Here is a 12,747-nt window from a genome sequence, read left to right as displayed (position 1 = left end):
TAGGTTGGAACAATTGCAGCGCTTGTGCCGCAGGATCCGAGATGGCCCCCTCTGTAGCCTTGGAACTCCTGTTCCCAGAGAACCTGGGAAATTTCGCTTTGCATGGACAGGAATGGAACTGCTGGGGACCAACCTGCAAGCCTCCGGCAGTCCAGACACAGCCCGGTGGACCTACCCAGGTTCACGGATGGAAAAGCTGGCAGTAATTTCCTTTTCCGGATTGGAGAGAGCACAAGGGCTGTTCCTTACCTCATTCTCTGTTCTAGGAGGCACATTTTCCAAGAGGTCTATCCCATTAACAACAATGCTCTTCTTCTCTCTTATTGGTGGTTTAAAAACTACTTTGGACTCTTTCTTATAGCCTTCCTTTAAAGACATCAATATGGGATCTGAAAAACAATATAAAACTCACATCTCAGGACAGGCACCAATGGAACAATAAAAAATAGGAGATACCAGAGCCTCCAATCTTAGGACTATTACTTTCGCCAGCAGCACAATGTCCACATACAATTGATGGGGGGGGGGAGACTTCTATTTTCCAAATTCATTATGAATGCATGTCACGACTTCTGGAATTATCAACCTGTAGATCCAGTTCTCTGTGGCAACTACTCCACCATTCCCCATAATTTTGAAGCTGACATGGCTGCTATCATGGCTGCTATCTATATTATCTATTTTTTAAGCTCCTCCTGTTATTAGGATCCTTGTTGCTTGGTGATGCAGGCATTCTCAGTTACCCAGCATGATGAGTAGCTTGACATCTACTCCCCCCCCCCACTGAGATTTCTAGGCCTTGTTCTCAGAAGAGCCAGACTAGCAGATTGTCCTGGTATTAGGGAAGATGCTGAGTCGATTGCATAAAATATTGTTTGTGGAAAATAATTAAAAAGGGATTTATTTGGTCCTCCACTGACCAGGAGCTGCCCATATAAATGGGTGATTTGGGCTCTTGGGGTTGTGGTGGGGAAAGCAGGAGGAGGAGGGAATTTAGATATGCTCACCAATGAGTTATTTATAAAAAATAACAATGGGATAAAAAAAATCTTTTAAAATTTATTTCTTTTTAATGATTATAGAGTGTTGAAGAAAAGCATGGTTTGAAATTGCCCCCATTCAAGGGACAACACAGACTAAAGTAATCACCAAGCTGGTTCAGAGGAAGGTATGAATCCTGGAAGAGGTGAAAGAAACACAGAAACAGAGCTTCACAGGGCTGGAAGGGAACTTCAAGGCCTTCTAGCCCAACCCCCTTGCATCCCTGACAAATGGGATGTCCGATCTTTCCTTGAAAACCTGCACAACTTCTAGAGGCAAGCAGTTCCACTGGTTGATTGTTCTCACTGCGAGGAAATTTCTCTTGGAAAGCTCCAAGCTGTTCCATTGATTCAATTAATCAATTGTTCTCACCTTCAAGAAATTTTTCCTATTCTTTAACTCTTATCTTAAACAGGTATTGACATAATATATTAGAAGTCTTATATTTGAAAATACTAGGAATATCAGCATATTTTTACAATTCTTTCCTTGATGACAAATCTGGAACTATTTTTTAAATGCAGTTGACTCTAGAATCTTCCTAAAGCCTTGATCATGCAAGACGGTTCAGCTCAGGTTATGCGTGATGAGGCAAAGGCCAGAAGACCAGCTGCAGGTGCCAGCATGCTCACCCCTATTCATTCCACTCAGCCACTCGTCTGGGGTGAGCGCAGGTTCCGGACCCGGAGTCATTGGGTAGATATCTTCCTGGTAAGTTTCAGACTAAATCAGAAAGAAGAGAAACAACTTGTCTGAAACCCTGAGCTGGTTCCAATTTGCTATGTTAAACTCCAAAAGAGATTTGCACTGAGGATAATTAAACCAAAACAGACGAGCCCTTTCTCCTACAGTGGCAATCCCTCCCCAAGAGGAACAAGTTTCAGCCATTTCATTGTAGTGGGTAGTTTGGATTTTTTTTCAGACAGCCATTTGGGAAGAAGTGTGCATTCCAATATTTTCAAGCATACCCATTTGGCTGTCATTAGTAAGATTGAGTCCAGTGCCTGGATATACATTTTCACATACTGGACTGAACTGCTTTTCTCCTGGACAGGTCTAACTCCCAGGTCCTTTCTGATACACAAACAACTGGAACTCAAGTGCACTGCTAGAGAAAGGAGGCACCAGAGCGGTAATCAAGCAACCTTCAAGGACATTGGCTTTCAAGCAGACCTCACATTCCTCCCAAGAGGTCATTTAAAGGAGGTCTGTTCTATTATGAGCAATATTCTGTTAAGTTCTGTGATGCTGCCCTTTTCCTTTGAAGCTGGGCAGGAGCTGTTAATCCCACATCTCATTAAACATCGCTATCATTCTGATCGGTTTTACATATAACTTTTACTTTCAACTTCACGTGATTCCATTTACAAACGAAGGCGAATGTACGTGTCCCACGATAATGTTGCATGATCTAATCTGGGTTGGTCACCAGAATCAAAGATTTAGTCTTCTGAGGTTTCGGACTTGTGCTGGGGCCCAGCCTCAGGGAACGTCTCTCTCGAGTGTCACGTTCTCCTGGTTCCCTGGTCCCGGTGACCAACCCAGACTGGATCCTGCTTCCATTCACTTAAGTGTGGCCCAGTTTTGTCATGTTTTATCCAAGATGTGCGGCAGTTTTCTTGCTTGATCTGTTTTCTTAATTTCCCAGTTTGGATACATAAAGAGTTTAATGGATAGTCACTGACCACAATAAAAATACTGATGAGCAAGAGGAAGACGAAAAGGAGGAAGACTGGCCTTTCCCTTCCTCTAAAAGCCTCTGCTGTGAGCAGGCGGGAAAGTGGCAAACTCCCTTTATCTCTAACCTGAAGTAGAAATCAAGATGATGGAATCTCAGCAGAAGATATTTGGGTTTGTGGCACCGGAAGAGAAATGATCCAAAGATGGAACTGAGCCCAAAATTTCTGTTGCTAAATGAGACAGTTGTAAGTAAATTTTACCTCATTTTACAACCTTTCTTGCCACAGTTTTTAAGTAAATCACTGCAGTTGTTAAGTTAGTAACCCGGTTGTTAAGTGAATCCGACTTCCCCATTGACTTGGCTTGTGGGAAGGTTGTAAAGGGTGATCCCGTGACCCTGTGACCCTGCATAACTGTCATAAATACCAGTCAGTTGCCAAGCGTCTGAATTTTAATCCCGTGACCGTGGGGATGTTGTAAGTGTGAAAAAATGGTCATTGATCACTTTTTTCAGTGCTGTTGTAACTTCGAACGGTCACTAAATGTTGTAAGTTAAGGACTATCTGCAATTCAGTTTATCCCATGGGTAGATAACAGGCACCTTATCGGTGAGATGGGTGGCTTATTAATTTAATAAATAAATAATAAACAGACCAAACCCACAAGAATTAAAAATAGCATAAACATAGATTAAAATGATGCAATTGCCATCTTTACTTGACACCCCCCCCACACACACACACAGACACCCCTCTGCAGACACCCTGGACTCACAGCTGAAAACAGAAAAGACTCTGTCTAATTACTCACTCTCCTCGGTACAATCATAGAGATTGGCTCAATTAATCCTTTCAGTGTGACGAGCTTGTAAAATCGAAACACCTCACATGCAGATACATCCAGGCCGTGCTTCGGCATTACTCCTGCATGTATAAAATTTAAGGAAAGAGGACTTAATGAAAAATTTCTGTCTGACTTGTGAGCACATCTTTTGATATGGCATCATAGCAGCCCCACAATAATTCCCTGCAGGTTTTTTTTTTTTTTTACTGTCATTTGGTGTTCCCTTACTTTTGAGCTGGAACTGGAACTACAGGTTCTATGTTGAATCAGCACAGCTGATTCAGTTCCTGACTGCAAGCACAAGTATCAGGACTAAGCATTAAGTTCCAGTTAAGCTGATTTATTGCTCATGCCTCTACACCAGAATGTAGTCAACTAAGAGCACTAAATTGGTGCTTGATAAGAGTTAATGGGATTTGAGAGGGGCTGGACTTGGACCGTTTGTGGCAACATAATGACTCTAGGCTTATTTCTCTCTTGATTTCACCCCCAGGCCCTGCCTCTCCTTCTCCTACATTGGCTGAATTATTGTTCTTCTATTCATAAACCCTCCACTGAAGGAGAAAAAGGAATCAGTCCCACATCAGTGAAAGGAAACCTTAAGAGTTGCCAAGTCTGTTGGGGCAGGAAGGAAGTGGGAATAAAGACAGGAAAGATAAAGATTGGAAAACTAAACTGAAAAAAACATGGCGAGAGAGAAGCTCTGAAAAACACTGACTAAAAGAAAAGGAGCTTGGAATGACTTTGATGAAATATATCGTGACAGAAGAAAGAGACCACAGAGTCCTTGATGCTCTCTGAGCTTGGTTGTTTGCTTGCAGATGATTCATTGCCCAATCAGGTAACATCATCCGTGCAAGTGAGTACCAGGAACTCAACAGTTCAACCTTGAGCTACATATATTCTTTTCTTTAGGAGAATAAGAACTTTGTGGCGTTATAGCAAAAGGACCGTGGATAATTTTTCTCTCTATCTCAATCTTTTCTTTTAGACAGTCCAACAGACAATAAGCACCCCTTACCAAGGCCTTTCTGTGGGGCTGGAGAACGGAACTCCATCAGGTAGGTCAGGTATGGCTTCTCCGTGTTGATTTCGTAGTAGCGGATATTCCCGTCTCCCTGAGGAGAGAACAAGAAGAGGAGAGATAAATCAAAGGCATCCTCTGAACGTTATAAATTTGTTTATAAGAAAAAATAGACCTGTTGGAATGTGAGAAGACAACATCTATAATCAGATAAGACCATTACTGGGACAGTGGCAGAAAAGATGTCACAAGCTTCCGAGGGCTCCTAAACTTTGTTGTTTGAAATGAAGAACTGTGGAGAATTCAAAAGCTGGAACGCAGTTTGATTGGTCAATACTGTCAACAGGTTTATAGCAGCTTCCTTTAGAATTTCATTTTTCCTCACAGTTTTGTGAGGTATTTCATTTTAGGGCAGAAAAACTAAGGCTAGGTGATAAGAACTAAAAGTCAAGTTACTATCCCTCAAAAGTACTTAAAGAAATGTTATTTATTACTAATCAGGCTAGATTCAGTTAAATGTTATGCCTGTCAGAAAACAAGGGGATGGCCAATGTGTATCCATATTCCTGATCTCTGTTTTTAAAGCCCAACTTCACTCTGAGGAAGACTCAGATCCAGCTGGGTTACATTGTTCTACTTGGTGGGATGGTCCTCAGTACTTCCTTATCTATCTTTCCAGACCAAAGAGACATTCCTTCCATTATGTTGCCCTGCAGCGAGATGGATGGCAAACAAATTTAATCTGTTATTAAATTAAATTATGGAAACTGTGGATATTTCTCTGAAATAGTTCCCTAAGAGAGAGCACCAACAGAGTGAAGTAAATGGAAAAGTCAGCCCACTGCAGCAACAGCTCTCTCTAACACACCTAACTCTATCCACATTTCACTGAACTTGCCAAGACTAAGCACCAGTAAATTGGTCTCTCTTGACTTTTACATACCTTACGTGATCTTATTAGTTTCATCTAGTTTACTTCCCCTCATGACTTTAAGGGAGAGAAAACAAGTTGTACGAATTTCAACAAAACTAATTCTAAGAACACATATGCATAAAATTATAAACAATATTTAAATGTGGAATTAAACTGGTTGACATATTAGATCGAAGATGGACAACTTGATACCTCCAAAAAGCCCAAGACAGGCCTGTATCTAAATAGATTAAAATTTCACATGAGATCTTTGCATTTAGGTTTTGGTCCTTGTCCCCAGTTCTAGATGAATGAAACAGTTTTGAGTGAGTGTAAATGTGTGTACTCATGCTTCCTCCCAGCAAATCCTGGACAGTGCAGAACATTTGCAGAATACCACATGCTCTCTGCAATGCAAGCATCTATGCTCAGAAGCAAGCCTCACATACCTTGCCAGCCAGGTACAACATGTGGGTGTCAGCATCATAGAATGGGAAGAGAAGGCCTGATAATCCGTCAATCTCTTCCTCTATCAGTGGCATGGATAGATCTTCCTGGAGGAATGCAAAATAAACAAACATTTTGTCAGTTTTGCCTCTTTTGGAGGCAAAAATAAATAAATAAGATCGGGTCTTATTTTCAGGGAAACATGGTAAGAAAGAGGCAACCAGAAATCTTTCTCTTCAATGATATTGTAAAAGCAGATTTTTGTGTTGTTTTGTTGGGCCTGTCACCTCGCATCTTGCACAAACATGCAATTGTTTTCCTAACCTGATCCCAGAGAGCAATCTGCCTGGTGTTCCAGCGTGACACACCAGTTGTTAGAAGCCTCTTGATGTTCCCTAAGAAGACCACACGGTTCACACGGTGATTCTTGCAGTTTGCCTCCTATGAAAACAAACACATCATTGACTCAAAAAGCTGGCTACTCCTTTGTTGGAATGGTTAAAAAAAAAAATCACCATCCAAAAATGTCATTTTAAATTCCCAGAACTTAAAACAAGATCGTCCAATGCTGTGCATAATAAAAAATTAAAGCAACATTTTAATAGTTTTACATTATATGATGCAGTGAAATCTTGGTTTTCTCTACTGAAAATTGATTTCAGTTAGCAATTTCAGCCAGTGATTTTGATCAGCAAATTTATTATAGGGGATGGGAGGCTGAAGGCTTTTTCCTTCAACCCCGTCTCAAACGGAAACCATTCTTTGGAGGAGAATTAGGCAGGGAAGAGATACCCTCTCTTCGGCATCTACCGTTGTGATCACAACGAGGCATCGTTCCTTATTGGTGGCTGTTTCAAAAAAACTCCTCCACCTTTTGTCTGTCTAGGCCAGGGGTAGGCAACCTTGGCTCTTTTATGACTCATGGACTTCAACTCCCAGAATTCCTGAGCCAGCATAGCATACTCCTGATCTAGGCCCTCCAAAGAAGCTCCCACCTGGAGGACTTTGCCTGAACGTGGCTCAATGACCCGTAGCTTCCTGTCTTTGCAAGTGGTGGAGAGTAAACTGCCATTTGTGTTGAAGGACATGCAAAGGATGACGTCAGAGTGGCAGTCAATCATCTTCACCGGTTCACCAATATCTAAGTTCCAGATGAGGATCTGAGAAAGAAGATGCAGATCAAACAGAAACCGACTTGCTTACAGATATCTCACAGAAAATACTTTAATGTCCTCTCCCTCCTGCTATAGCTAAAATCATGGAGGAACGGTAAACAAGAAAATAAATCCAGCTCATCACTATCTGATATCTAAACTTTTTTGGCAACCAGCAACCTTTCGGGAAATCAAGAGAGAATCAAGCTTTTCGCGAGCTCCCTGAAAAGGTCGAGTTACTTTCATGCTTCTGGTGTAATTGGGCACAACACTGTCTGTTTTTAATTTAAGATATTTTGAACGTTTTGATGGTTCAGAACATCTCCCAGAGTGATAAAGCGATCAACCACAAGCACGAGTATGTTAAGTCTTTAAAACAACTATATACAAAACCAAAGGCTCTCCTAAAGAGAGCTTCTGCCCCATCACAGCTTCATTTGGAAACCCTCCATTTCAGGGAACTTGTGTTGGTTTTCCAAGCAGAGACTAAGGATTAAGCATGGCATGCCTGGCTCATGCCCCAGCCAACCCGACGTGCCTCCCCAACAGCCTATACAGCGTGTAAAACCTTGGCAACAGACAAAGCAAAATGGTAAAACTAGTTGAAGGTCAGATCCCTTCAGCAGACACTTTGAAGTCTTCAAAGTAGAGTTTGCCTCTGCAGTCAGCAGTCTCCATTCCAAAGAGTGCTACTCAACAGACAGAGGGTGGCCTCAGCTCATACTATGGGGGGGGGAAGGGGGGCTGAATGACTGATGGGTTCCATTGGAAACACAGGCAAGTCTCGCCTATCAGCTTCCAGGGTAAATATATGCTCCAGTGAATAACCTTCAGGATTAAGATGGTTTTTTATGCTAAGAGGAGAGGCTGAAAATAGGGATCTTCTGAGTGAAATTGATTTTTCTTCCTGACATAATCTGCTGAAATGAGTCAGGCAGGAAATCACACAGGAGGAGACTAGAAAACCTCCAAGATCCCTTCCAGCTCCATTGTTTGATGTTCTATGTTCTTGTCATGTCCAAGTGGGATGGGGGAGAAGGGGAGGCCTTTGCTGGGGTCGGGGGAGGGGCTCTTGACCACCTTTCTTCCTTGTATCATCCCAGCTCTTTGTTAGGAGCCTCTCAAGCCGGCTGGGAGTCTAATTCAGCTCCTTTAAATTCTGATAGCATCTGTTCTCCTTAGCCTTAACGAAACTCGCCCAAGACGTTTGCTCTCAAGAACATCCCAACCACTCGGGATGGTTACCCATTTACCTTATAGTCATATCCAGCACTGAACAGGATGTTGGTGGTGGTTGGGTGCCACTCGATGAGGCCAACACGCCGGCTGTGGCCATACAGCTCCAGCACAGCCTCTGTCATGTTGCGCTTCAAGCCTCCGTCCGGGATTTCCCATATCCGAACCTGGAAGGACGAAAGAGCAAAGGCTGCTGTGAGCCAACTGCCTCTCCACCTCTGAAAAAACTTGGGCTCTGGAGATTTTCCTTCCTCCTCCAGGCATCTCACTGGGCTCCCTTATAACTGCTCTGGCCCTCGATCCTCTGATAATTCAACAGAGGTTTGCTTGACACCTGCAGATGCTGCCCATGGACATACCTGAGGGAGGGAGGGAGGGAGGGAGGGAAGGGCCTTGCTACCCAGAGTGGTACAGAACTCTTGCCCAGCTCTGCTCCCTGGGCAGCTCCTCCCCCTCCCCCTCCTTTTGCCTGGGCCCATCACTTACTTTGAGCCCCACCTCTGCTGCAGGGAGGCCGGTGACCTTGGGAAGGGAGGGGGTGAAGAAGGTCTGCTGCAGCAGCACTCAGAGCAGGAAAGCAGCCAACTTCACACAAGCATGAAAGCACTACATGGTTCGCTGGCTTCAGATTCACTGAGTCCAGGATTCCACGTCTTATGATTTGAAAGGCACAGTTTATGATTTAACACGGAGCTCAACAAATTTTGGTTTATTTAATAAATTCTTGTTCAAAAACACAGTGCTTAGCCCCGTCCAACTCGGTAGCCCAGTTTGGAGCTTCCAGCGCAGGAGGGACTTCAAAGAAAAGTCAGGAGTGCAAAGAACAATTTATCCTACAGCACAAGATGCCAGCTCAGGTCTTTCTGGCCTGCCATAATTATACAAACTCTTTAGTCACCCTTCAGACTGCAAAGGAGACCATCCACCAGGACCTATAAGAAGCCGCCACAGGAGCATCTGTGGGAAAGTTTAAAAAAAATCAAAATGGTGCCCACAACCATGCAATTGTCACTGTCCATTTTTGCATGTGTTGCGTATATGGTAGGATCACACAGTCATGGCTGCCATCTTGAATGTTTTGTTCCTGGTGAATATCCCTGGGAGGGCAGAAATTAAAATGTCCATCTTTTTAATGCAACCGCATCCTTTACTGGGAGCTGCTACTACTTTGTAGCCATCACGCCAGGCTTTGGATGGGGGGAATGGCTGATCGGTCCTAAATTGTAACCTGTGAACTCCCCCTGGGCAGAGAATCACCCCTTGCCTGCCAGCAAATACTTGGGAAAAGGAGGCACCTTGTATAATCAGGCAACCTAATATAACTGAAGCCACAAACTGCTGCATCTTCTTCAACCTTTCGTTGTTCTGATTCCTTGGAGGGCCTGTGATCTTCAAGCCATGGAGGCTCCTGATAATAGGAGAAGACATTTGGGTGGTGACTGACCTATTTCCCAAGCAGGTCCATTTCATCCCTTGTCAGAAGATCCCGATCACCAAAGCTCTAGCAAAACTATTTCGACTCCTTCCCCTCCACTCAGGGTGCTTAGAAAATCAAGGGAACCACAAGAGATGGTACGGGGCTTTGTGCTTTCTCCTAGCTCTCTTCCAGTGCAATGGACATAAGCAGCTACTGAGTAAATTCTTTTTTTAAAACCTGTACAACTATTTTTAAAGTTGCAATTGTCCTTTTCTTATCGTAGTGATGTAAGAATGTTATAAAACATAATGGAATACAATGAAAAGCCTATTACATAAAAAGGAATGTTTTTTTTAATAGGAATTATTTCAGATCAGTTGTTTTCAGATGTTTCCTGGCCTAAGAAGTCATCAAACTGATGACAGCCTCTTGGATGACCTGTAAACCACCAAGGAAGAGGTTGGTCAAATATGAAAAGATTCCAGTGTATCTGCTTTCGGCAGTTAGCTCCCCAAAATATTATTTATGTAAAGTAAAACACTTTACTTACTGAAGTGTCTTCGGAGCAAGAAGCAATGATGTTTTCAATGAAGGGGTTCCACTTAATATCAAGCACGTTGCCTTGGTGGCCACAGACTTTGGGGTAGTTTGGTTCAATTCGGCCAGTCTGTAATAAAAGCAATCAAACATCCACGATCATCAAATCCTGTAGAGTCAATAAGATAACTATCAATAGAAAATCAACATGGGGGAGACTGGATGGATTTATTACAGTAAACTGGTAACTACTTCTGCTTGCACTCTGACTCAAAGATAGACATATTCTGGAGACTGAATTTATTACATTTAATTAAACAACAATTGCCAAAAGAGGATATTAAGAAACAAACATGGATTTTGGACCCGATATGATCTATTTATAACTTTTTGGGACGATCCGGTATAGTTAAGATGGCATGGTAAACTTTAATTTTGTTCTGTTTTACTATTATTGTTTTCCCTGATAACTACTTTGTCACTAATATAACATATAGAAGACAGGTCAACAAGTTGCTAATAGATTTAGTAGTTTAAAATTTTGGGGAGGGCCTGTTTTGCAAGGTGTGGGAACTAACTCTAGTAATATATTAATCAGTATTCAACTAGAAGGGATAATATGTGTATACAGGTATTCCTTGAATTATGAGAGTTCAGATACAACACCCCCCCCAAAAGCACTTAAGACCCATTCCCGAAGTTACATATACTGCACCACCCCAGCAGTTGTTTGCCTTACAACTGACCCCCATCCTACCCTGCCAGGCAGTGAGAATGGATGATGGACTGATTATGTTTGGCAATGCTGAAGGAAACAGAAGACGATGGTACAGATATGGCAGATGGGCAGAATCGAGAAATTAATGGAATATCCTTGAAAAACTATGCGTCGGTGAGCTTTCAGAATAAAACCAGGCTCAGTGGCCTCTTACTAAGAAAGAGCTCAAACTGGAACAAGCAGCTTGGGCCTGTGTCTCCCTCTCACACGCCTCCTGTCTTGCTCCCAAGGATCGCTCTCTTCCTGACTCTTGATTGTCTTCCTGAGGATGAGTTGCTGGAGAAAAAACTTGAGACGTGAAGACATTTCCTGACTGGTCACTGTTGTGAAAGATGCTGAACTAGGCGGGGCCGCAGTGAGCTGGCTGAACAGGGATGTCCTTTGTTCAGATCAAAATGGAAATAATTTTCTTCCTGGCAAATTGCCACATTAGCAGGAGAGCACAACGCAGGAAGTGTTACTGTGCGCCTTCAGATTACAAAAGGAAGTGCTGTATACGGTCCAGGCATGCTTATTTCAAAACAAGCATCATTCCCAGGCCTTATTCAAACAATGCACAGCCAAAATAAAGCATTCCGTATATCTTACTCTCTGAATCTTAAATAAAAACTTATCTTTACAGAGCAAAACTATCTTTAACAATTGAAACCAGCAGAGGGTGCTCTTGGGCCTGGAACACATGGAGTGAAACGTTCAATTTATGGTATAATCAAGAAATGGTTGATCAATTACTCCGTATTATACTGTAGGAAGTTCCTTGCCTGATTGAGGCCACAATCCTTGTGTGCAGGAGGACTGACTGGCAGTGGGTTCTTTGCCCCCATCCTTGTCTGACCTGTCTTTGTGGAGGAACTGGCCGCTCTTGGGCCATTTTTTTAAGGTTTCTTGCAGAAGTTTTTCTTTTTAAAATGTCTCTGTAGTTGGCTTGCAGTGTGTTGAGTGGGTGTTTTTTGGCTCCTGATTAGTACATGGAAGCTGGGATTTATATATATATAAATTAGAGACATCTCTCTTTCTGTCTCTCTGTCTCTCTCTCTCTCTGTGTGTGTGTGAGTGTGTGTGTGTAGCTAAGATTTCTGATCTCTTGGCAGGAGGACATATTCCCTCAAGAGAAAGAAATACCGTGGCAGGGGGGAGGGGAGTCATGATGAGGGAGTCATTTTCATAGAAGCCAGTAAGAACATAATGGCAAGGAAGTTAGATTTCTGAGTTTAATCTGTTCTTTTCAGTAGTTTCTAGGTTACCTTAATTTATTTATGCTAAATATAGAAGCATATTAATTAGAAAGCTGCTCACTTCAAGAGACTTCAGTAGATTGCAAAGGAGATAAACTCATTTTACTTTCCCAATCCGCCCATTAATTATGAAAAGGCCTAAAGATGTGGTCACTTTCCCAATTGCTGACCTCGGAAACAGCGTTTCCTCCCTCAGTTTTCAACTCAAAGGAGGCAGTCATAATAGTCAGTGGCTATCTGCGGCTGCAAGAGGAATTTTCTCCGTCTTATCAGGAAGGGCTAAATATTTACCTGCCGTGATTTGCATAAAATTGCAGGCATAGAGTCTGGCAGCTGAGATATAGGCCCACAAATATGAGCCAGCAATGTGCTGTGGCTGCCAAAAAGGCCAACACACTGCTAGGCTGCATTAACAGAGGGATAGAATCAAGATCACGTGAAA

The 12,747-nt window shown here is 42.7% G+C and overlaps 1 protein-coding gene and 1 long non-coding RNA gene across 3 annotated transcripts in view; one reads left to right on the top strand and one right to left on the bottom strand.

The window, feature by feature from the left end:
- The window catches only part of CORO2B (coronin 2B), a 33,841-nt gene that overhangs the window by 2,245 nt on the left and 18,849 nt on the right, over positions 1–12,747 (bottom strand). For both annotated transcript variants that reach the window (XM_039369641.1, XM_039369642.1), the window contains 9 exons: positions 10,306–10,422; positions 8,356–8,505; positions 6,944–7,108; positions 6,273–6,389; positions 5,951–6,055; positions 4,586–4,682; positions 3,532–3,644; positions 1,674–1,764; positions 250–389 (listed from right to left, as the gene is read on the bottom strand). In XM_039369641.1, coding sequence (XP_039225575.1) covers positions 250–389; positions 1,674–1,764; positions 3,532–3,644; positions 4,586–4,682; positions 5,951–6,055; positions 6,273–6,389; positions 6,944–7,108; positions 8,356–8,505; positions 10,306–10,422 — 1,095 coding nt within the window. The remainder of the gene's footprint in view (positions 1–249; positions 390–1,673; positions 1,765–3,531; positions 3,645–4,585; positions 4,683–5,950; positions 6,056–6,272; positions 6,390–6,943; positions 7,109–8,355; positions 8,506–10,305; positions 10,423–12,747) is intronic.
- On the top strand, positions 1,771–4,697 carry LOC120320146. The gene is made up of 3 exons (XR_005559913.1): positions 1,771–2,966; positions 4,058–4,405; positions 4,556–4,697. It is a non-coding gene; the product is annotated as an uncharacterized LOC120320146 (long non-coding RNA).

The sequence above is a fragment of the Crotalus tigris genome, unplaced genomic scaffold, assembly GCF_016545835.1.
Source record: "Crotalus tigris isolate CLP2741 ecotype Arizona unplaced genomic scaffold, ASM1654583v1 scf7180000021179.819088, whole genome shotgun sequence".
Taxonomy (NCBI): Eukaryota; Metazoa; Chordata; class Lepidosauria; order Squamata; family Viperidae; genus Crotalus; species Crotalus tigris.
The sequence above is the reverse complement of the archived record's forward strand: the minus strand, read 5'-3'. Positions and strand labels throughout refer to the sequence as shown.